The sequence below is a fragment of the Anabrus simplex genome, chromosome 6 (genome assembly GCF_040414725.1).
Source record: "Anabrus simplex isolate iqAnaSimp1 chromosome 6, ASM4041472v1, whole genome shotgun sequence".
NCBI lineage: Eukaryota > Metazoa > Arthropoda > Insecta > Orthoptera > Tettigoniidae > Anabrus > Anabrus simplex.
In genome coordinates, this window is record NC_090270.1 from 13,459,634 (window position 1) to 13,486,124 (window position 26,491).

Consider the following 26,491-nt stretch of genomic DNA (forward strand, 5'->3'; position numbering starts at 1 on the left):
GAACAGCATATGAAGTGTACACTTAGCAGGATACATCATACATGAGTGACAGCTGAGAACTCTGCTATGGGGGAACAGCATATGAAGAGGGTACTTAGCAGGATACATCCCACATGAGGGACAGCTGAGGATGCTGCTATGGGGGAACATCATATGAAGAGTATACTAGCAGGATACATCGCACATGAGTGACAGCTGAGAACTCTGCTATGGGGGAACATCATATGAATAGGGTACTTAGCAGGTAACATCCCACCAGAGTGACAGCTGAGGATGCTGCTATGGGGGAACATCATATGAATAGGGTACTTAACAGGATACATCCCACCAGAGTGACAGCTGAGGATGCTGCTATGGGGGAACATCATATGAAGAGGGTACTTAGCAGGATACATCCCACATGAGTGACAGCTGAGAAGTCTGCTATGGGGGAACAGCATATGAAGAGGGTACTTAGCAGGTAACATCCCACATGAGTGACAGCTGAGAACTCTGCTATGGGGGAACAGCATATGAAGAGGGTACTTAGCAGGTAACATCCCACATGAGTGACAGCTGAGAACTCTGCTATGGGGGAACAGCATATGAAGACGTTACTTAGCAGGATACATCCCACATGAGTGACAGCTGAGAACTCTGCTATGGGGGAACAGCATATGAAGTGGGTACTTAGCAGGTAACATCCCACATGAGCGACAGCTGAGAACTCTGCTATGGGGGAACGTCATATGAAGAGGGTACTTAGCAGGATACATCCCACATGAGTGACAGCTGAGAAGTCTGCTATGGGGGAACAGCATATGAAGAGGGTACTTAGCAGGTAACATCCCACATGAGTGACAGCTGAGAACTCTGCTATGGGAAAACATCATATGAAGAGGGTACTTAGCAAGATACATCCCATATGAGTGACAGCTGAGAACTCTTCTATGGGGGAACAGCATATGAAGAGGTACTTAGCAGGATACATCCCATATGAGTGACAGCTGAGAACTCTGCTATGGGGGAACATCATATGAAGAGGGTACTTAGCAGGTAACATCCCACATGAGTGACAGCTGAGAACTCTGCTATGGGGGAACATCATATGAAGAGGGTACTTAGCAGGATACATCGCACATGAGTGACAGCTGAGAACTCTGCTACGGGAGAACAGCATATGAAGAGGTACTTAGCAGGATACATCCCACATGAGGGAGAGCTGAGGATGCTGCTATGGGGAACATCATATGAAGAGTATACTACGAGGATACATTGCAAATGAGTGACAGCTGAGAACTCTGCTATGGGGGAACATCATATGAAGAGTATACTAGCAGGATACATCCCTAATGAGGGACAGCTGAGGATGCTGCTATGGGGGAACATCATATGAAGAGGGTACTTAGCAGGATACATCGCACATGAGTGACAGCTGAGAACTCTGCTATGGGGGAACAGCATATGAAGAGTATACTAGCAGGATACATCGCAAATGAGGGACAGCTGAGAACTCTGCTATGGGGGAACATCATATGAAGAGTATACTAGCAGGATACATCGCACATGAGCGACAGCTGAGAACTCTGCTATGGGGGAACAGCATATGAAGAGTATACTAGCAGGATACATCGCACATGAGCGACAGCTGAGAACTCTGCTATGGGGGAACAGCATATGAAGAGTATACTAGCAGGATACATCGCACATGAGCGACAGCTGAGAACTCTGCTATGGGGGAACAGCATATGAAGAGTATACTAGCAGGATACATCGCACATGAGCGACAGCTGAGAACTCTGCTATGGGGGAACGTCATATGAAGAGGGTACTTAGCAGGATACATCCCACATGAGTGACAGCTGAGAACTCTGCTATGGGGGAACAGCAAATTAAGAGTATACTAGCAGGATACATCGCACATGAGTGACAGCTGAGAACTCTGCTATGGGGGAACATCATATGAAGAGGTACTTAGCAGGATACATCCCACATGAGGGACAGCTGAGAACTCTGCTATGGGGGAACAGCATATGAAGAGGTACTTAGCAGGATACATCCCACATGAGTGACAGCTGAGAACTCTGCTATGGGGGAACAGCATATGAAGAGTATACTAGCAGGATACATCGCACATGAGTGACAGCTGAGAACTCTGCTATGGGGGAACAGCAAATTAAGAGCATACTAGCAGGATACATTGTACATGAGTGACAGCTGAGAACTCTGCTATGGGGGAACATCATATGAAGAGGTACTTAGCAGGATACATCCCACATGAGGGACAGCTGAGAACTCTGCTATGGGGGAACAGCATAAGAAGAGGTACTTAGCAGGATACATCCCACATGAGGGACCGCTGAGGATGCTGCTATGGGGGAACATCATATGAAGAGGGTACTTAGCAGGATACATCCCACATGACGGACAGCTGAGAACTCTGCTATGGGGGAACAGCATATGAAGAGGTACTTAGCAGGATACATCGCACATGAGTGACAGCTGAGAACTCTGCTATGGGGGAACAGCATATGAAGAGGTACTTAGCAGGATACATCCCACATGAGGGACAGCTGAGAACTCTGCTATGGGGGAACAGCATATGAAGAGGGTACTTAGCAGGATACATCCCACATGAGGGACAGCTGAGAACTCTGCTATGGGGGAACAGCATATGAAGAGGTACTTAGCAGGATACATCGCACATGAGTGACAGCTGAGAACTCTGCTATGGGGGAACAGCATATGAGGAGTATACTAGCAGGATACATCGTACATGAGTGACAGCTGAGAACTCTGCTATGGGGGAAGAGCATATGAAGAGGGTACTTAACAGGATACATCCCACATGAGTGACCGCTGAGGATGCTGCTATGGGGGAACATCATATGAAGAGGGTACTTAGCAGGATACATCCCACATGAGGGACAGCTGAGGATGCTGCTATGGGGGAACATCATATGAAGAGGGTACTTAGCAGGATACATCCCACATGAATGACAGCTGAGGATGCTGCTATGGGGGAACATCACATGAAGAGGGTACTAGCAGGATACATCCCACATGAGTGACAGCTGAGGATGCTGCTATGGGGGAACATCATATGAAGAGGGTACGTAGCAGGATACATCCCACATGAGTGACAGTTGACGATGCTGCTATGGGGGAATATCACATGAAGAGGTTACTTAGCAGGATACATCATACATGAGTGACAGCTGAGGACGCTGCTATGGGGGAACATGATATGAAGAGGGTACTTAGCAGGATACATCATACATGAGAGACAGCTGAGGATGCTGCTATGGGGGAACATCATATGAAGAGGGTACTTAGCAGGATACATCCCACATGAGGGACAGCTGAGGATGCTGCTATGGGGGAACATCATATGAAGAGGGTACTTAGCAGGATACATCATACATGAGTTACAGCTGAGAACTCTGCTATGGGGGAACATCATATGAAGAGGGTACTTAGCAGGATACATCCCACATGAATGACAGCTGAGGATGCTGCTATGGGGGAACATCATATGAAGAGGGTACTTAGCAGGATACATCCCACATGAGTGACAGCTGAGGATGCTGCTATGGGGGAACATCATATGAAGAGGGTACTTAGCAGGATACATCCCACATGAGGGACAGCTGAGATCTCTGCTATGGGGGAACATCATATGAAGAGGTCCTTAACAGGATACATCCCACATGAGGGACCGCTGAGGATGCTGCTATGGGGGAACATCATATGAAGAGGGTACTTAGCAGGATACATCCCACATGAGGGACAGCTGAGGATGCTGCTATGGGGGAACATCATATGAAGAGGGTACTTAGCAGGATACAACCCACATGAATGACAGCTGAGGATGCTGCTATGGGGGAACATCATATGAAGAGGGTACTAGCAGGATACATCCCACATGAGTGACAGCTGAGGATGCTGCTATGGGGGAACATCATATGAAGAGGGTACGTAGCAGGATACATCCCACATGAGTGACAGTTGACGATGCTGCTAAGGGGAAACAGCATATGAGAATGGTACTTAGCAGGATACATCATACATGAGTGACAGCTGAGAAATCTGCTATGGGGGAACATCATATGAAGAGGGTACTTAGCAGGATACATCCCACATGAATGACAGCTGAGGATGCTGGTATGGGGGAACATCATATGAAGAGGGTACTTAGCAGGATACATCCCACATGAGTGACAGCTGAGAAATCTGCTATGGGGGAACATCATAGGAAGAGGGTACTTAGCAGGATACATCCCACATGAGTTACAGGTGATAAATCTGCAATGGGGGAACAGCATATGAAGAGGGTACTTAACAGGATACATCCCACATGAGTGACAGCTGAGGATGCTGCTATGAGTGAACAGCATATGAAGAGGGTACTTAGCAGGATACATCCCACATGAGTGACAGCTGAGAACTCTGCTATGGGGGACAGCATACGAAGAGGGTACTTAACAGGTTACATCATACATGAGTGACAGCTGAGGACACTGCTAAGGGGGAACATCAGATGAAGAGGTACTTAACAGGATACATCCCACATGACTGACAGCTGAGGATGCTGCTATGGGGGAACATCATACGAAGAGAGTACTTAACAGGATACGTCCCACATGACTGACAGCTGAGAAGTCTGCTATGGGGGAACATCATATGAAGAGGGTACTTAACAGGATACATCATACATGAGAGACAGCTGAGGACGCTGCTATGGGGGAATATCACATGAAGAGGTTACTTAGCAGGATACATCATACATGAGTGACAGCTGAGGACGCTGCTATGGGGGAACATGATATGAAGAGGGTACTTAGCAGGATACATCATACATGAGAGACAGCTGAGGATGCTGCTATGGGGGAATATCACATGAAGAGGGTACTTAACAAGATACATCCCACCAAAGTAACAGCTGAGGATGCTGCTATGGGGGAACATCATATGAAGAGGGTACTTAACAGGATACATCCCACCAAAGTAACAGCTGAGGATGCTGCTATGGGGGAACATCATATGAAGAGGGTACTTAACAGGATACATCCCACCAGAGTGACAGCTGAGGATGCTGCTATGGGGGAACAGCATGTGAAGAGGGTACTTAGCAGGATACATTTCACATGAGAGACAGCTGAGGACGCTGCTATGGGGGAACATCATATGAAGAGGGTACTTAGCAGGATACATCATACATGAGAGACAGCTGAGGACGCTTCTATGGGGGAATATCACATGAAGAGGGTACTTAACAAGATACATCCCACATGACTGACAGCTGAGGACGCTGCTATGGGGGAACATCATATGAAGAGGGTACTTAGCAGGATACATCATACATGAGTGACGGCTGTGGACGCTGCTATGGGGGAACATCGTATGAAGAGGGTACTTAGCAGGATACATCATACATGAGTTACAGCTGAGAACTCTGCTATGGGGGAACAGCATATGACGGGGTTCTTAGCAGGATACATCGTACATGAGTGACAGCTGAGAACTCTGCTATGGGGGAACAGCATATGACGGGGTACTTAGCAGGATACATCCCACATGAGTGACGGCTGTGGACGCTGCTATGGGGGAACATCGTATGAAAAGGGTACTTAGCAGGATACATCCCACCAGAGTGACAGCTGAGAACTCTGCTATGGGGGAACAGCATATGACGGGGTACTTAGCAGGATACATCCCACATGAGTGACGGCTGTGGACGCTGCTATGGCGGAACATCGTATGAAAAGGGTACTTAGCAGGATACATCCCACCAGAGTGACAGCTGAGAACTCTGCTATGGGGGAACAGCATATGAAGAGGGTACTTAGCAGGATACATCGTACATGAGTGACAGCTGAGAACTCTGCTATGTGGGAACAGCATATGACAGGGTACTTAGCAGGATACATCATACATGAGTGACGGCTGTGGACGCTGCTATGGGGGAACATCGTATGAAAAGGGTACTTAGCAGGATACATCATACAAGAGTGACGGCTGTGGACGCTGCTATGGGGGAGCATCGTATGAAAAGGGTACTTAGCAGCATACATCGTACATGAGTTACAGCTGAGAACTCTGCTATGGGAGAACAGCATATGACGAGGGTACTTAGCAGGATACATCGTACATGAGTTACAGCTGTGGACGCTGCTATGGGGGAACATCGTATGAAAAGGGTTCTTAGCAGGATACATCGTGCATGAGTGACAGCTGAGTACTCTGCTATGGGGGAACATCATATGAAGAGGGTACTTAGCAGGGTACATCCCATATGAGTGATTGCTGAGGACGCTGCTATTGGCGAACTCCATATGAAGAGAGTACTTAGCAGGATACATCGTACATGAGTTACAACTGTGGACGCTGCTATGGGGGAACATCGTATGAAAAGGGTACTTAGCAGGATACATCCCACATGAGTGACAGCTGAGAACTCTGCTATTGACAGACATCATATGAAGAGGGTACTTAGCAGGATACATCATACATGAGTTACAGCTGAGAACTCTGCTATTGACAGACATCATATGAAGAGGGTACTTAGCAGGATACATCATACATGAGTTACAACTCAGGATTCTGCTATGGGGGAACATCATATGAAGAGGGTACTTAGCAGGATACATCCCATATGAGTGATTGCTGAGGACGCTGCTAATGGCGAACTCCTTATGAAGAGAGTACTTAGCAGGATACATCCCACATGACTGACAGCTGAGAACTGTGCTATGGGTGAACATCATATGAAGTGTACACTTAGCAGGATACATCCCACATGAGTGATTGCTGAGGATGCTGCAATGGGGGAACATCATATGAAGATGGTACTTAGCAGGATACATCCCACATGAGTGACAGCTGAGAATTCTGCTATGGGCGAACATCATATGAAGTGTACACTTAGCAGGATACATCATACATGAGTGACAGCTGAGAACTCTGCTATGGGGGAACATCATATGAAGAGGGTACTTAACAGGATACATCATACATGAGTGACAGCTGAGAACTCTGCTATGGGGGAACAGCATATGAAGAGGGTACTTAGCAGGATACATCCCATATGAGCGATTACTGAGGATTCTGCTATGGGGGAACATCATATGAAGATGGTACTTAGCAGGATACATCCCACATGAGTGATTGCTGAGGACGCTGCTCTGGGGGAACAGCATATGAAGAGGGTACTTAGCAGGATACATCATACATGAGTGACAGCTGAGAACTCTGCTATGGGGGAACAGCATATGAAGAGGGTACTTAGCAGGATACATCCCATATGAGTGATTACTGAGGATTCTGCTATGGGGGAACATCATATGAAGATGGTACTTAGCAGGATACATCCCACATGAGTGACAGCTGAGAACTCTGCTATGGGGGAACATCATATGAAGTGTACACTTAGCAGGATACATCATACATGAGTGACAGCTGAGAACTCTGCTATGGGGGAACATCATATGAAGAGGGTACTTAACAGGATACATCATACATGAGTGACAGCTGATAACTCTGCTAAGGGGGAACAGCATTTGAAGAGGGTACTTAGCAGGATACATCCCATATGAGTGATTGCTGAGGATTCTGCAATGGGGAACATCATATGAAGATGGTACTTAGCAGGATACATCCCACATGAGTGATTGCTGAGAACTCTGCTATGGGGGAACAGCATATGAAGGAACTTAGCAGGATACATCCCACATGAGTGACAGCTGAGAACTCTGCTATGGGGGAACATCATATGAAGTGTACACTTAGCAGGATACATCCCACATGAGTGATTGCTGAGGACGCTGCTATTGGCGAACTCCATATGAAGAGAGTACTTAGCAGCATACATCCCACATGACTGACAGCTGAGAATGCTGCTATGGGGGAACAGCATATGAAGTGTACACTTAGCAGGATACATCATTCATGAGTGACAGCTGATAACTCTGCTATGGGGGAACATCATATGAAGAGGGTACTTAGCAGGATAAATCCCACATGAGTGACAGCTGAGAACTCTGCTATGGGGGAACAGCATATGACGGGGTACTTAGCAGGATACATCGTACATGAGTGTCAGCTGAGAACTCTGCTATGGGGGAACAGCATATGACGGGGTACTTAGCAGGATACATCCCACATGAGTGATGGCTGTGGACACTGCTATGGGGGAACATCGTATGAAAAGGGTACTTAGCAGGATACATCCCACCAGAGTGACAGCTGAGAACTCTGCTATGGGGGAACAGCATATGACGGGGTACTTAGCAGGATACATCGTACATGAGTGACAGCTGTGGACGCTGCTATGGGGGAACATCGTATGAAAAGGGTACTTAGCAGGATACATCATACATGAGTGACGGCTGTGGACGCTGCTATGGGGGAACATCGTATGAAAAGGGTACTTAGCAGGATACGTCGTACATGAGTTACAGCTGAGAACTCTGCTATGGGGGAACAGCATATGACGAGGGTACTTAGCAGGATACATCGTACATGAGTTACAGCTGTGGACGCTGCTATGGGGGAACATCGTATGAAAAGGGTACTTAGCAGGATACATCGTACATGAGTGACAGCTGAGAACTCTGCTATGGGCGAAATCATATGAAGTATACACTTAGCATGATACATCCCACATGAGTGATTGCTGAGGACGCTGCTATGGGGGAACAGCATATGAAGGTACTTAGCAGGATACATCCCACATGAGTGATTGCTGAGGATTCTGCTATGGGGGAACATCATTTGTAGATGGTACTTAGCAGGATACATCCCACATGAGTGACAGCTGAGAACTCTGCTATGGGGGAACAGCATATGAAGTGTACACTTAGCAGGATACATCATACATGAGTGACAGCTGGGAACTCTGTTATGGGGGAACATCATATGAAGAGGGTACTTAGCAGGATACATCCCACATGAGGGACAGCTGAGGATGCTGCTATGGGGGAACATCATATGAAGAGGGTACTTAGCAGGATACATCCCACATGAATGACAGCTGAGGATGCTGCTATGGGGGAACATCATATGAAGAGGGTACTAGCAGGATACATCCCACATGAGTGACAGCTGAGGATGCTGCTATGGGGGAACATCATATGAAGAGGGTACGTAGCAGGATACATCCCACATGAGTGACAGTTGACGATGCTGCTAAGGGGAAACAGCATATGAGAATGGTACTTAGCAGGATACATCATACATGAGTGACAGCTGAGAAATCTGCTATGGGGGAACATCGTATGAAGAGGGTACTTAGCAGGATACATCCCACATGAATGACAGCTGAGGATGCTGGTATGGGGGAACATCATATGAAGAGGGTACTTAGCAGGATACATCCCACATGAGTGACAGCTGAGAAATCTGCTATGGGGGAACATCATATGAAGAGGGTACTTAGCAGGATACATCCCACATGAGTTACAGGTGATAAATCTGCAATGGGGGAACAGCATATGAAGAGGGTACTTAACAGGATACATCCCACATGAGTGACAGCTGAGGATGCTGCTATGAGTGAACAGCATATGAAGAGGGTACTTAGCAGGATACATCCCACATGAGTGACAGCTGAGAACTCTGCTATGGGGGACAGCATACGAAGAGGGTACTTAACAGGTTACATCATACATGAGTGACAGCTGAGGACACTGCTAAGGGGGAACATCAGATGAAGAGGTACTTAACAGGATACATCCCACATGACTGACAGCTGAGGATGCTGCTATGGGGGAACATCATACGAAGAGAGTACTTAACAGGATACGTCCCACATGACTGACAGCTGAGAAGTCTGCTATGGGGGAACATCATATGAAGAGGGTACTTAACAGGATACATCATACATGAGAGACAGCTGAGGACGCTGCTATGGGGGAATATCACATGAAGAGGTTACTTAGCAGGATACATCATACATGAGTGACAGCTGAGGACGCTGCTATGGGGGAACATGATATGAAGAGGGTACTTAGCAGGATACATCATACATGAGAGACAGCTGAGTATGCTGCTATGGGGGAATATCACATGAAGAGGGTACTTAACAAGATACATCCCACCAAAGTAACAGCTGAGGATGCTGCTATGGGGGAACATCATATGAAGAGGGTACTTAACAGGATACATCCCACAAGAGTGACAGCTGAGGATGCTGCTATGGGGGAACAGCATGTGAAGAGGGTACTTAGCAGGATACATCCCACCAGAGTGACAGCTGAGGATGCTGCTATGGGGGAATATCACATGAAGAGGGTACTTAACAAGATACATCCCACCAAAGTAACAGCTGAGGATGCTGCTATGGGGGAACATCATATGAAGAGGGTACTTAACAGGATACATCCCACCAGAGTGACAGCTGAGGATGCTGCTATGGGGGAACAGCATGTGAAGAGGGTACTTAGCAGGATACATCATACATGAGTTACAGCTGAGAACTCTGCTATGGGGGAACAGCATATGACGGGGTTCTTAGCAGGATACATCGTACATGAGTGACAGCTGAGAACTCTGCTATGGGGGAACAGCATATGACGGGGTACTTAGCAGGATACATCCCACATGAGTGACGGCTGTGGACGCTGCTATGGGGGAACATCGTATGAAAAGGGTACTTAGCAGGATACATCCCACCAGAGTGACAGCTGAGAACTCTGCTATGGGGGAACAGCATATGACGGTGTACTTAGCAGGATACATCCCACATGAGTGACGGCTGTGGACGCTGCTATGGGGGAACATCGTATGAAAAGGGTACTTAGCAGGATACATCCCACCAGAGTGACAGCTGAGAACTCTGCTATGGGGGAACAGCATATGAAGAGGGTACTTAGCAGGATACATCGTACATGAGTGACAGCTGAGAACTCTGCTATGTGGGAACAGCATATGACGGGGTACTTAGCAGGATACATCATACATGAGTGACGGCTGTGGACGCTGCTATGGGGGAACATCGTATGAAAAGGGTACTTAGCAGGATACATCATACAAGAGTGACGGCTGTGGACGCTGCTATGGGGGAACATCGTATGAAAAGGGTACTTAGCAGCATACATCGTACATGAGTTACAGCTGAGAACTCTGCTATGGGAGAACAGCATATGACGAGGGTACTTAGCAGGATACATCGTACATGAGTTACAGCTGTGGACGCTGCTATGGGGGAACATCGTATGAAAAGGGTTCTTAGCAGGATACATCGTGCATGAGTGACAGCTGAGTACTCTGCTATGGGGGAACATCATATGAAGAGGGTACTTAGCAGGATACATCCCATATGATTGATTGCTGAGGACGCTGCTATTGGCGAACTCCATATGAAGAGAGTACTTAGCAGGATACATCGTACATGAGTTACAACTGTGGACGCTGCTATGGGGGAACATCGTATGAAAAGGGTACTTAGCAGGATACATCCCACATGAGTGACAGCTGAGAACTCTGCTATTGACAGACATCATATGAAGAGGGTACTTAGCAGGATACATCATACATGAGTTACAGCTGAGAACTCTGCTATTGACAGACATCATATGAAGAGGGTACTTAGCAGGATACATCATACATGAGTTACAGCTGAGAACTCTGCTATTGACAGACATCATATGAAGAGGGTACTTAGCAGGATACATCCCACATGAGTTACAGCTGAGAACTCTGCTATTGACAGACATCATATGAAGAGGGTACTTAGCAGGATACATCATACATGAGTTACAACTCAGGATTCTGCTATGGGGGAACATCATATGAAGAGGGTACTTAGCAGGATACATCCCATATGAGTGATTGCTGAGGACGCTGCTAATGGCGAACTCCTTATGAAGAGAGTACTTAGCAGGATACATCCCACATGACTGACAGCTGAGAACTGTGCTATGGGTGAACATCATATGAAGTGTACACTTAGCAGGATACATCCCACATGAGTGATTGCTGAGGATGCTGCAATGGGGGAACATCATATGAAGATGGTACTTAGCAGGATACATCCCACATGAGTGACAGCTGAGAATTCTGCTATGGGCGAACATCATATGAAGTGTACACTTAGCAGGATACATCATACATGAGTGACAGCTGAGAACTCTGCTATGGGGGAACATCATATGAAGAATATACTAGCAGGATACATCATACATGAGTGACAGCTGAGAACTCTGCTATGGGGGAACAGCATATGAAGAGGGTACTTAGCAGGATACATCCCATATGAGCGATTACTGAGGATTCTGCTATGGGGGAACATCATATGAAGATGGTACTTAGCAGGATACATCCCACATGAGTGATTGCTGAGGATGCTGCTCTGGGGGAACAGCATATGAAGAGGGTACTTAGCAGGATACATCATACATGAGTGACAGCTGAGAACTCTGCTATGGGGGAACAGCATATGAAGAGGGTACTTAGCAGGATACATCCCATATGAGTGATTACTGAGGATTCTGCTATGGGGGAACATCATATGAAGATGGTACTTAGCAGGATACATCCCACATGAGTGACAGCTGAGAACTCTGCTATGGGGGAACATCATATGAAGTGTACACTTAGCAGGATACATCATACATGAGTGACAGCTGAGAACTCTGCTATGGGGGAACATCATATGAAGAGGGTACTTAACAGGATACATCATACATGAGTGACAGCTGATAACTCTGCTAAGGGGGAACAGCATTTGAAGAGGGTACTTAGCAGGATACATCCCATATGAGTGATTGCTGAGGATTCTGCAATGGGGAACATCATATGAAGATGGTACTTAGCAGGATACATCCCACATGAGTGATTGCTGAGAACTCTGCTATGGGGGAACAGCATATGAAGGAACTTAGCAGGATACATCCCACATGAGTGACAGCTGAGAACTCTGCTATGGGGGAACATCATATGAAGTGTACACTTAGCAGGATACATCCCACATGAGTGATTGCTGAGGACGCTGCTATTGGCGAACTCCATATGAAGAGAGTACTTAGCAGCATACATCCCACATGACTGACAGCTGAGAATGCTGCTATGGGGGAACAGCATATGACGGGGTACTTAGCAGGATACATCGTACATGAGTGTCAGCTGAGAACTCTGCTATGGGGGAACAGCATATGACGGGGTACTTAGCAGGATACATCCCACATGAGTGATGGCTGTGGACACTGCTATGGGGGAACATCGTATGAAAAGGGTACTTAGCAGGATACATCCCACCAGAGTGACAGCTGAGAACTCTGCTATGGGGGAACAGCATATGACGGGGTACTTAGCAGGATACATCGTACATGAGTGACAGCTGTGGACACTGCTATGGGGGAACAGCATATGAAAAGGGTACTTAGCAGGATACATCATACATGAGTGACGGCTGTGGACGCTGCTATGGGGGAACATCGTATGAAAAGGGTACTTAGCAGGATACGTCGTACATGAGTTACAGCTGAGAACTCTGCTATGGGGGAACAGCATATGACGAGGGTACTTAGCAGGATACATCGTACATGAGTTACAGCTGTGGACGCTGCTATGGGGGAACATCGTATGAAAAGGGTACTTAGCAGGATACATCGTACATGAGTGACAGCTGAGAACTCTGCTATGGGCGAAATCATATGAAGTATACACTTAGCATGATACATCCCACATGAGTGATTGCTGAGGACGCTGCTATGGGGGAACAGCATATGAAGGTACTTAGCAGGATACATCCCACATGAGTGACAGCTGAGAACTCTGCTATGGGGGAACATCATATGAAGTGTATACTTAGCAGGATACATCATACATGAGTGACAGCTGAGAACTCTGGTATGGGGGAACATCATATGAAGAGGGTACTTAACAGGATGCATCATACATGAGTGACAGCTGAGAACTCTGCTATGGGGGAACGGCATATGAAAAGGGTACTTAGCAGGATACATCCCATATGAGTGATTGCTGAGGATTCTGCTATGGGGGAACATCATATGAAGATGGTACTTAGCAGGATACATCCCACATGAGTGATTGCTGAGAACTCTGCTATGGGGGAACAGCATATGAAGGTACTTAGCAGGATACATCCCACATGAGTGACAGCTGAGAACTCTGCTATGGGGGAACATCATATGAAGTGTACACTTAGCAGGATACATCCCACATGAGTGATTGCTGAGGATTCTGCTATGGGGGAACATCATTTGTAGATGGTACTTAGCAGGATACATCCCACATGAGTGACAGCTGAGAACTCTGCTATGGGGGAACAGCATATGAAGTGTACACTTAGCAGGATACATCATACATGAGTGACAGCTGGGAACTCTGTTATGGGGGAACATCATATGAAGAGGGTACTTAACAGGATACATCATACATGAGTGACAGCTGAGAACTCTGCTATGGGGGAACATCATATGAAGAGGGTACTTAACAGGATACATCATACATGAGTGACAGCTGAGAACTCTGCTATGGGGGAGCAGCATATGAAGAGGGTACTTAGCAGGATACATCCCATATGAGTGATTGCTGAGGACGCTGCTATTGGCGAACTCCATATGAAGAGAGTACTTAGCAGGATACATCCCACATGACTGACAGCTGAGGATGCTGCAATGGGGGAACATCACATGAAGAGGGTACTTAGCAGGATACATCATACATGAGTTACAGCTCAGGATTCTGCTATGTGCGAACATCATATGAAGAGGGTACTTAGCAGGATACATCCCACATGAGTGATTGCTGAGGATGCTGCTATTGGCGAACTCCATATGAAGAGAGTACTTAGCAGGATACATCCCACATGACTGACAGCTGGGAATGCTGCTATGGGGGAACAGCATATGAAGTGTACACTTAGCAGGATACATCATACATGAGTGACAGCTGAGAACTCTGCTATGGGGGAACATCATATGAAGAGGGTACTTAACAGGATATATCATACATGAGTGACAGCTGAGAACTCTGCTATGGGGGAACAGCATATGAAGAGGTACTTAGCAGGATACATCATACATGAGTGACAGCTGAGAACTCTGCTATGGGGGAACATCATATGAAGAGGGTACTTAACAGGATATATCCCACATGAGTGACAGCTGAGAACTCTGCTATGGGGGAACAGCATATGAAGAGGGTACTTAACAGGATACATCATACATGACTGACAGCTGAGGACGCTGATATGGGGGAACATCATATGAAGAGGTACTTAGCAGGATACATCATACATGAGTGACAGCTGAGAACTCTGCTATGGGGGAACATCATATGAAGTGTACACTTAGCAGGATACATCATACATGAGTGACAGCTGGGAACTCTGCTATGGGGGAACATCATATGAAGTGTACACTTAGCAGGATACATCATACATGAGTGACAGCTGGGAACTCTGCTATGGGGGAACAGCATATGAAGTGTACACTTAGCAGGATACATCGTACATGAGTGACAGCTGAGAACTCTGCTATGGGGGAACATCATATGAAGAGGTACCTAGCAGGATACATCCCACATGAGTTACAGCTGGGATCTCTGCTATGGGGGAACAGCATATGAAGTGTACACTTAGCAGAATACATCATACATGAGTGACAGCTGAGAACTCTGCTATGGGGGAACAGCATATGAAGTGTACACGATACATCATACATGAGTGACAGCTGAGAACTCTGCTGTGGGGGAACATCATATGAAGAGGTACATAGCAGGATACATCATACATGAGTGACAGCTGGGAACTCTGCTATGGGGGAACAGCATATGAAGTGTACACTTAGCAGGATACATCGTACATGAGTGACAGCTGAGAACTCTGCTATGGGGGAACATCATATGAAGAGGTACATAGCAGGATACATCCCACATGAGTTACAGCTGGGAACTCTGCTATGGGGGAACAGCATATGATGTGTACACTTAGCAGAATACATCATACATGAGTGACAGCTGAGACCTCTGCTATGGGGGAACAGCATATGAAGAGGTACCTAGCAGGATACATCCCACATGAGTTACAGCTGGGATCTCTGCTATGGGGGAACAGCATATGATGTGTACACTTAGCAGGATACATCATACATGAGTGACAGCTGGGAACTCTGCTATGGGGGAACAGCATATGAAGTGTACACTTAGCAGGATACATCGTACATGAGTGACAGCTGAGAACTCTGCTATGGGGGAACATCATATGAAGAGGTACCTAGCAGGATACATCCCACATGAGTTACAGCTGGGATCTCTGCTATGGGGGAACAGCATATGAAGTGTACACTTAGCAGAATACATCATACATGAGTGACAGCTGAGAACTCTGCTATGGGGGAACAGCATATGAAGTGTACACGATACATCATACATGAGTGACAGCTGAGAACTCTGCTGTGGGGGAACATCATATGAAGAGGTACATAGCAGGATACATCCCACATGAGTTACAGCTGGGAACTCTGCTATGGGGGAACAGCATATGATGTGTACACTTAGCAGAATACATCATACATGAGTGACAGCTGAGACCTCTGCTATGGGGGAACAGCATATGAAGGGGTACTTAGCAGGATACATCGTACATGAGTGACAGCTGAGAACTCTGCTATGGGGAACAGCATATGAAGAGGGTACTTAGCAGAATACATCATACATGAGTGACAGCTGAGAACTCTGCTATGGGGGAACAGCATATGATGTGTACACTTAGCAGGATACATCATACATGAGTGACAGCTGGGAACTCTGCTATGGGGGAACAGCATATGAAGTGTACACTTAGCAGGATACATCGTACATGAGTGACAGCTGAGAACTCTGCTATGGGGGAACATCATATGAAGAGGTACATAGCAGGATACATCCCACATGAGTTACAGCTGGGAACTCTGCTATGGGGGAACAGCATATGATGTGTACACTTAGCAGAATACATCATACATGAGTGACAGCTGAGACCTCTGCTATGGGGGAACAGCATATGAAGGGGTACTTAGCAGGATACATCGTACATGAGTGACAGCTGAGAACTCTGCTATGGGGAACAGCATATGAAGAGGGTACTTAGCAGAATACATCATACATGAGTGACAGCTGAGAACTCTGCTATGGGGGAACAGCATATGGAGAGGTACTTAGCAGGATACATCCGACATGAGTGACAGCTGAGAACTCTGCTATGGGGGAACAGCATATGAAGAGGTACTTAGCAGGATACATCCGACATGAGTGACAGCTGAGAACTCTGCTATGGGGGAACAGCATATGAAGAGGTACTTAGCAGAATACATCATACATGAGTGACAGCTGAGAACTCTGCTATGGGGGAACAGCATATGGAGAGGTACTTAGCAGGATACATCCGACATGAGTGACAGCTGAGAACTCTGCTATGGGGGAACATCATATCATTATTGTATTTAGCAAGATAGGGCGACATGTGTGACTGCTGAGGACGCTTCCATAGGGGCACTGCATATGAAGAGTGTATTTGGCAGGATACGTTCCAGTGGTTTTGTCATTCTGTAAAATAACACTATTTAGAGAAAACAGAAGGGTCTCCTTCACCTACAAACGATATGGTGTACACAACCTAATGCACTCACTATGTACATATCAATCAGTCATAGTGAGAGCCCTGTCTCAAGCTGCTAACACATGTGTGTTTTAATTTTAAATATCAAACTAGTATTGTTTACCAATTTCAGCTTTTAAGTTGTAACAGGCTCCAGCGAATAAGTTGATTACTGTCACAGTGATACACTAGTCACAGGAGTGTCGTGTTGCTCAAACCTGAGCTATAAATCAAAGCTGAACACATTACATTAAGTGGCTTACTCACCTGCTCTCGATTGCGGTCCCGTAGCTCTTGAACCAATCTGTTCATGTACTTGGAAGCTTTGTCCTGCGTTATTCGGCTCTGAAGTTTATCTAAAGCACGATCCTCCAAGTTAACCTTCAGTAAGGTCAGTTCCTGCACCTCTCGTTCGAGCGTCGTGAGAGTCCGCTGAAGCTTATCCTTCTCCTGCACAAGTAACAAGCATACCATGAACTGAGTAATGGAAAGGAATAAGAGCGCCTCTCTGTCCAGCAACACTCACTGGGAGACAATCATTAGAGTCTAATACACAAAGGAAACAAGAAGATACAGTACTCCTGTTGCTATTTGTCAATATCTTTATCACCAGTACTCATGTCTCCTACTGCCAGTATCATTATCACCAGTAGTCATGTCTCCTACTGCCAGTATCATTATCACCAGTACTCATGTCTCCTACTGCCAGTATCATTATCACCAGTACTCTTGCCTGCTACAGTCAGTATCTTATTCACCAGTACTCTTGTCTGCTACTGTCAGTATCATTATCACCAGTACTCTTGCCTGCTATTGTCAGTATCTTATTCACCAGTACTCTTGCCTGCTACTGTCAGTATCTTATTCACCAGTACTCTTGCCTGCTACTGTCAGTATCATTATCACCAGTACTCTTGCCTGCTACTGTCAGTATCTTATTCACCAGTACTCTTGTCTGCTACTGCCAGTATCATTATCACCAGTACTCTTGTCTCCTATTGTCAGTATCTTATTCACCAGTACTCTTGTCTGCTACTGTCAGTATCTTATTCACCAGTACTCTTGCCTGCTACTGTCAGTATCATTATCGCCAGTGCTCTTGTCTCCTACTGTCAGTATCTTATTCACCAGTACTCTTGCCTGCTACTGTCAGTATCATTATCACCAGTACTCTTGCCTGCTACTGTCAGTATCTTATTCACCAGTACTCTTGTCTGCTACTGTCAGTATCTTATTCACCAGTACTCTTGCCTGCTACTGTCAGTATCATTATCGCCAGTGCTCTTGTCTCCTACTGTCAGTATCTTATTCACCAGTACTCTTGCCTGCTACTGTCAGTATCATTATCACCAGTACTCTTGCCTGCTACTGTCAGTATCTTATTCACCAGTACTCTTGTCTGCTACTGTCAGTATCATTATCACCAGTACTCTTGCCTGCTACTGTCAGTATCTTATTCACCAGTACTCTTGTCTGCTACTGCCAGTATCATTATCACCAGTACTCTTGTCTCCTATTGTCAGTATCTTATTCACCAGTACTCTTGTCTGCTACTGTCAGTATCTTATTCACCAGTACTCTTGCCTGCTACTGTCAGTATCTTATTCACCAGTACTCTTGTCTCCTACTGTCAGTATCATTATCGCCAGTACTCTTGTCTCCTATTGTCAGAATCTTAGTCACCAGTACTCTCGTCTCCTACAGTCAGTATCTTATTCACCAGTACTCTTGTCTCCTACTGTCAGTATCATTATCGCCAGTACTCTTGTCTCCTATTGTCAGAATCTTAGTCACCAGTACTCATGTCTCCTACTGTCAGTATCATTATCACCAGTACTCTTGTCTCCTATTGTCAGAATCTTAGTCACCAGTACTCTCGTCTCCTACAGTCAGTATCTTATTCACCAGTACTCTTGCCTGCTACTGTCAGTATCTTATTCACCAGTACTCTTGTCTCCTATTGTCAGTATCTTATTCACCAGTACTCTTGCCTGCTACTGTCAGTATCTTATTCACCAGTACTCTTGCCTGCTACTGTCAGTATCTTATTCACCAGTACTCTTGTCTGCTACTGCCAGTATCATTATCACCAGTACTCTTGTCTCCTATTGTCAGTATCTTATTCACCAGTACTCTTGTCTGCTACTGCCAGTATCATTATCACCAGTACTCATGTCTGTTATTGTCAGTATCTTATTCACCAGTACTCTTGTCTGCTACTGTCAGTATCTTATTCACCAGTACTCTTGTCTGCTATTGTCAGTATCTTATTCACCAGTACTCTTGTCTCCTACTGCCAGTATCATTATCACCAGTACTCTTGTCTCCTACTGTCAGTATCTTATTCACCAGTACTCTTGTCTCCTATTGTCAGAATCTTAGTCACCAGTACTCTTGTCTGCTACTGTCAATATCTTATTCACCAGTACTCATGTCTCCTACTGCCAGTATCATTATCACCAGTACTCCTGCCTGCTACTGTCAGTATCTTATTCACCAGTACTCATGTCTCCTACTGCCAGTATCATTATCACCAGTACTCTTGCCTGCTACTGTCAGTATCTTATTCACCAGTACTCTTGTCTCCTATTGTCAGTATCTTATTCACCAGTACTCTTGCCTGCTACTGTCAGTATCTTATTCACCAGTACTCTTGCCTGCTACTGTCAGTATCTTATTCACCACTACTCTTGTCTGCTACTGCCAGTATCATTATCACCAGTACTCTTGTCTCGTATTGTCAGTATCTTATTCACCAGTACTCTTGTCTGCTACTGCCAGTATCATTATCACCAGTACTCTTGTCTGCTATTGTCAGTATCTTATTCACCAGTACTCTTGTCTGCTATTGTCAGTATCTTATTCACCAGTACTCTTGTCTCCTACTGCCAGTATCATTATCACCAGTACTCATGTCTCCTACTGCCAGTATCATTATCACCAGTACTCTTGTCTCCTACTGTCAGTATCATTATCGCCAGCGCTCTTGTCTCCTATTGTCAGAATCTTAGTCACCAGTACTCTTGTCTGCTACTGTCAGTATCATTATCACCAGTACTCTTGTCTGCTACTGTCAGTATCATTATCACCAGTACTCTTGTCTCCTACTGTCAATATCTTATTCACCAGTACTCTTGTCTCCTACTGTCAGTATCTTATTCACCAGTACTCTTGTCTCCTACTGTCAGTATCTTATTCACCAGTACTCATGTCTCCTACTGTCAGTATCTTATTCACCAGTACTCTTGTCTCCTACTGTCAGTATCTTATTCACCAGTACTCATGTCTCCTACTGTCAGTATCTTATTCACCAGTACTCTTGTCTCCTACTGTCAGTATCATTATCACCAGTACTCTTGTCTCCTACTGTCAATATCTTATTCACCAGTACCCTTGTCTCCTACTGTCAGTATCTTATTCACCAGTACTCTTGTCTCCTACTGTCAGTATCTTATTCACCAGTACTCATGTCTCCTACTGTCAGTATCTTATTCACCAGTACTCTTGTCTCCTACTGTCAGTATCTTATTCACAAGTACTCTTGTCTCCTACTGTCAGTATCATTATCACCAGTACTCTTGTCTCCTACTGTCAATATCTTATTCACCAGTACTCTTGTCTCCTACTGTCAGTATCTTATTCACCAGTACTCTTGTCTCCTACTGTCAGTATCTTATTCACCAGTACTCATGTCTCCTACTGTCAGTATCTTATTCACCAGTACTCTTGTCTCCTACTGTCAGTATCATTATCACCAGTACTCTTGTCTCCTACTGTCAATATCTTATTCACCAGTACTCTTGTCTCCTACTGTCAGTATCTTATTCACCAGTACTCTTGTCTCCTACTGTCAGTATCTTATTCACCAGTACTCATGTCTCCTACTGTCAGTATCTTATTCACCAGTACTCTTGTCTGCTACTGTCAATATCTTATTCACCAGTACTCTTGTCTCCTACTGTCAGTATCTTATTCACCAGTACTCTTGTCTCCTACTGTCAGTATCTTATTCACCAGTACTCTTGCCTGCTACTGTCAGTATCTTATTCACCAGTACTCTTGTCTGCTACTGTCAGTATCTTATTCACCAGTACTCTTGTCTGCTACTGTCAGTATCTTATTCACCAGTACTCTTGTCTCCTACTGTCAGTATCTTATTCACCAGTACTCTTGTCTCCTACTGTCAATATCTTATTCACCAGTACTCTTGTCTCCTACTGTCAGTATCTTATTCACCAGTACTCTTGTCTCCTACTGTCAATATCTTATTCACCAGTACTCTTGTCTGCTACTGTCAATATCTTATTCACCAGTACTCATGTCTCCTACTGTCAATATCTTATTCACCAGTACTCTTGTCTCCTACTGTCAGTATCTTATTCACCAGTACTCTTGTCTCCTACTGTCAGTATCTTATTCACCAGTACTCATGTCTCCTACTGTCAGTATCTTATTCACCAGTACTCTTGTCTCCTACTGTCAATATCTTATTCACCAGTACTCTTGTCTCCTACTGTCAGTATCTTATTCACCAGTACTCTTGTCTCCTACTGTCAATATCTTATTCACCAGTACTCTTGTCTGCTACTGTCAATATCTTATTCACCAGTACTCATGTCTCCTACTGTCAATATCTTATTCACCAGTACTCTTGTCTCCTACTGTCAGTATCTTATTCACCAGTACTCTTGTCTGCTACTGTCAATATCTTATTCACCAGTACTCTTGTCTCCTACTGTCAGTATCTTATTCACCAGTACTCTTGTCTCCTACTGTCAATATCTTATTCACCAGTACTCTTGTCTCCTACTGTCAGTATCTTATTCACCAGTACTCTTGCCTGCTACTATCAATATCTTATTCACCAGTACTCTTGTCTCCTACTGTCAATATCTTATTCACCAGTACTCTTGTCTCCTACTGTCAGTATCTTATTCACCAGTACTCTTGTCTGCTACTGTCAATATCTTATTCACCAGTACTCTTGTCTCCTACTGTCAGTATCTTATTCACCAGTACTCTTGCCTGCTACTGTCAATATCTTATTCACCAGTACTCTTGTCTCCTACTGTCAGTATCATTATCACCAGTACTCTTGTCTCCTACTGTCAGTATCTTATTCACCAGTACTCTTGTCTCCTACTGTCAGTATCTTATTCACCAGTACTCTTGCCTGCTACTGTCAATATCTTATTCACCAGTACTCTTGTCTGCTACTGTCAGTATCTTATTCACCAGTACTCTTGTCTCCTACTGTCAGTATCATTATCACCAGTACTCTTGTCTCCTACTGACAGTATCTTATTCACCAGTACTCTTGTCTCCTACTGTCAGTATCATTATCACCAGTACTCTTGTCTCCTACTGTCAGTATCTTATTCAACAGTACTCTCGTCTGCTACTGTCAGTATCATTATCACCAGTACTCTTGTCTCCTACTGTCAGTATCTTATTCACCAGTACTCTTGTCTCCTACTGTCAGTATCATTATCACCAGTACTCTTGTCTCCTACTGTCAGTATCTTATTCACCAGTACTCTTGTCTGCTACTGTCAGTATCATTATCACCAGTACTCTTGTCTCCTATTGTCAGTATCTTATTCACCAGTACTCTTGTCTGCTACTGTCAGTATCATTATCACCAGTACTCTTGTCTCCTACTGTCAGTATCTTATTCACCAGTACTCTTGTCTGCTATTGTCAGTATCTTATTCACCAGTACTCTTGTCTGCTACTGTCAGTATCTTATTCACCAGTACTCTTGTCTGCTACTGTCAGTATCATTATCACCAGTACTCTTGTCTCCTACTGTCAGTATCTTATTCACCAGTACTCTTGTCTCCTACTGTCAGTATCTTATTCACCAGTACTCTTGTCTCCTACTGTCAGTATCTTATTCACCAGTACTCTTGCCTGCTACTGTCAATATCTTATTCACCAGTACTCTTGTCTGCTACTGTCAGTATCTTATTCACCAGTACTCTTGTCTCCTACTGTCAATATCTTATTCACCAGTACTCTTGTCTGCTACTGTCAGTATCTTATTCACCAGTACTCATGTCTCCTACTGTCAGTATCTTATTCACCAGTACTCTTGTCTGCTACTGTCAATATCTTATTCACCAGTACTCTTGTCTCCTACTGTCAGTATCTTATTCACCAGTACTCTTGTCTCCTACTGTCAGTATCTTATTCACCAGTACTCTTGCCTGCTACTGTCAATATCTTATTCACCAGTACTCTTGCCTGCTACTGTCAGTATCTTATTCACCAGTACTCTTGTCTGCTACTGTCAATATCTTATTCACCAGTACTCTTGTCTCCTACTGTCAGTATCTTATTCACCAGTACTCTTGTCTCCTACTGTCAGTATCTAATTCACCAGTACTCATGTCTCCTACTGTCAGTATCTTATTCACCAGTACTCTTGTCTGCTACTGTCAATATCTTATTCACCAGTACTCTTGTCTCCTACTGTCAGTATCTTATTCACCAGTACTCTTGTCTCCTACTGTCAGTATCTTATTCACCAGTACTCTTGCCTGCTACTGTCAATATCTTATTCACCAGTACTCTTGCCTGCTACTGTCAGTATCTTATTCACCAGTACTCTTGTCTGCTACTGTCAATATCTTATTCACCAGTACTCTTGTCTCCTACTGTCAGTATCTTATTCACCAGTACTCTTGTCTCCTACTGTCAATATCTTATTCACCAGTACTCTTGTCTCCTACTGTCAGTATCTTATTCACCAGTACTCTTGTCTCCTACTGTCAATATCTTATTCACCAGTACTCTTGTCTGCTACTGTCAATATCTTATTCACCAGTACTCATGTCTCCTACTGTCAATATCTTATTCACCAGTACTCTTGTCTCCTACTGTCAGTATCTTATTCACCAGTACTCTTGTCTGCTACTGTCAATATCTTATTCACCAGTACTCTTGTCTCCTACTGTCAGTATCTTATTCACCAGTACTCTTGTCTGCTACTGTCAATATCTTATTCACCAGTACTCTTGTCTCCTACTGTCAATATCTTATTCACCAGTACTCTTGTCTCCTACTGTCAGTATCTTATTCACCAGTACTCTTGTCTGCTACTGTCAATATCTTATTCACCAGTACTCTTGTCTCCTACTGTCAGTATCTTATTCACCAGTACTCTTGTCTCCTACTGTCAATATCTTATTCACCAGTACTCTTGTCTGCTACTGTCAATATCTTATTCACCAGTACTCTTGTCTCCTACTGTCAGTATCATTATCACCAGTACTCTTGTCTCCTACTGTCAGTATCTTATTCACCAGTACTCTTGTCTCCTACTGTCAGTATCTTATTCACCAGTACTCTTGTCTCCTACTGTCAGTATCTTATTCACCAGTACTCTTGTCTGCTACTGTCAATATCTTATTCACCAGTACTCTTGTCTGCTACTGTCAGTATCTTATTCACCAGTACTCTTGTCTCCTACTGTCAATATCTTATTCACCAGTACTCTTGTCTGCTACTGTCAATATCTTATTCACCAGTACTCTTGTCTGCTACTGTCAGTATCTTATTCACCAGTACTCTTGTCTCCTACTGTCAATATCTTATTCACCAGTACTCTTGTCTCCTACTGTCAGTATCTTATTCACCAGTACTCTTGTCTGCTACTGTCAATATCTTATTCACCAGTACTCTTGTCTCCTACTGTCAGTATCTTATTCACCAGTACTCTTGTCTCCTACTGTCAATATCTTATTCACCAGTACTCTTGTCTCCTACTGTCAATATCTTATTCACCAGTACTCTTGTCTGCTACTGTCAATATCTTATTCACCAGTACTCTTGTCTCCTACTGTCAGTATCATTATCACCAGTACTCTTGTCTCCTACTGTCAGTATCTTATTCACCAGTACTCTTGTCTCCTACTGTCAATATCTTATTCACCAGTACTCTTGTCTCCTACTGTCAATATCTTATTCACCAGTACTCTTGTCTGCTACTGTCAATATCTTATTCACCAGTACTCTTGTCTCCTACTGTCAGTATCATTATCACCAGTACTCTTGTCTCCTACTGTCAGTATCTTATTCACCAGTACTCTTGTCTCCTACTGTCAGTATCTTATTCACCAGTACTCTTGCCTGCTACTGTCAATATCTTATTCACCAGTACTCTTGTCTGCTACTGTCAGTATCTTATTCACCAGTACTCTTGTCTCCTACTGTCAGTATCATTATCACCAGTACTCTTGTCTCCTACTGACAGTATCTTATTCACCAGTACTCTTGTCTCCTACTGTCAGTATCTTATTCACCAGTACTCATGTCTCCTACTGTCAGTATCTTATTCACCAGTACTCTTGTCTCCTACTGTCAGTATCTTATTCACCAGTACTCTTGTCTCCTACTGTCAGTATCATTATCACCAGTACTCTTGTCTCCTACTGACAGTATCTTATTCACCAGTACTCTTGTCTCCTACTGTCAGTATCTTATTCACCAGTACTCATGTCTCCTACTGTCAGTATCTTATTCACCAGTACTCTTGTCTGCTACTGTCAATATCTTATTCACCAGTACTCTTGTCTCCTACTGTCAGTATCTTATTCACCAGTACTCTTGTCTCCTACTGTCAGTATCTTATTCACCAGTACTCTTGCCTGCTACTGTCAATATCTTATTCACCAGTACTCTTGCCTGCTACTGTCAGTATCTTATTCACCAGTACTCTTGTCTGCTACTGTCAATATCTTATTCACCAGTACTCTTGTCTCCTACTGTCAGTATCATTATCACCAGTACTCTTGTCTCCTACTGTCAGTATCTTATTCACCAGTACTCTTGTCTGCTACTGTCAATATCTTATTCACCAGTACTCTTGTCTGCTACTGTCAATATCTTATTCACCAGTACTCTTGTCTC

The 26,491-nt window shown here is 44.5% G+C and overlaps 1 protein-coding gene across 1 annotated transcript in view; it reads right to left on the minus strand.

Annotated features, from left to right (window-relative positions):
• Positions 1–26,491, minus strand: part of l(2)41Ab (lethal (2) 41Ab) — a 443,174-nt gene that overhangs the window by 143,478 nt on the left and 273,205 nt on the right. Inside the window, exon 6 of the mRNA XM_068228208.1 lies at positions 17,846–18,028. Within this exon, the coding sequence (XP_068084309.1) occupies positions 17,846–18,028 (183 nt within the window). The remainder of the gene's footprint in view (positions 1–17,845; positions 18,029–26,491) is intronic.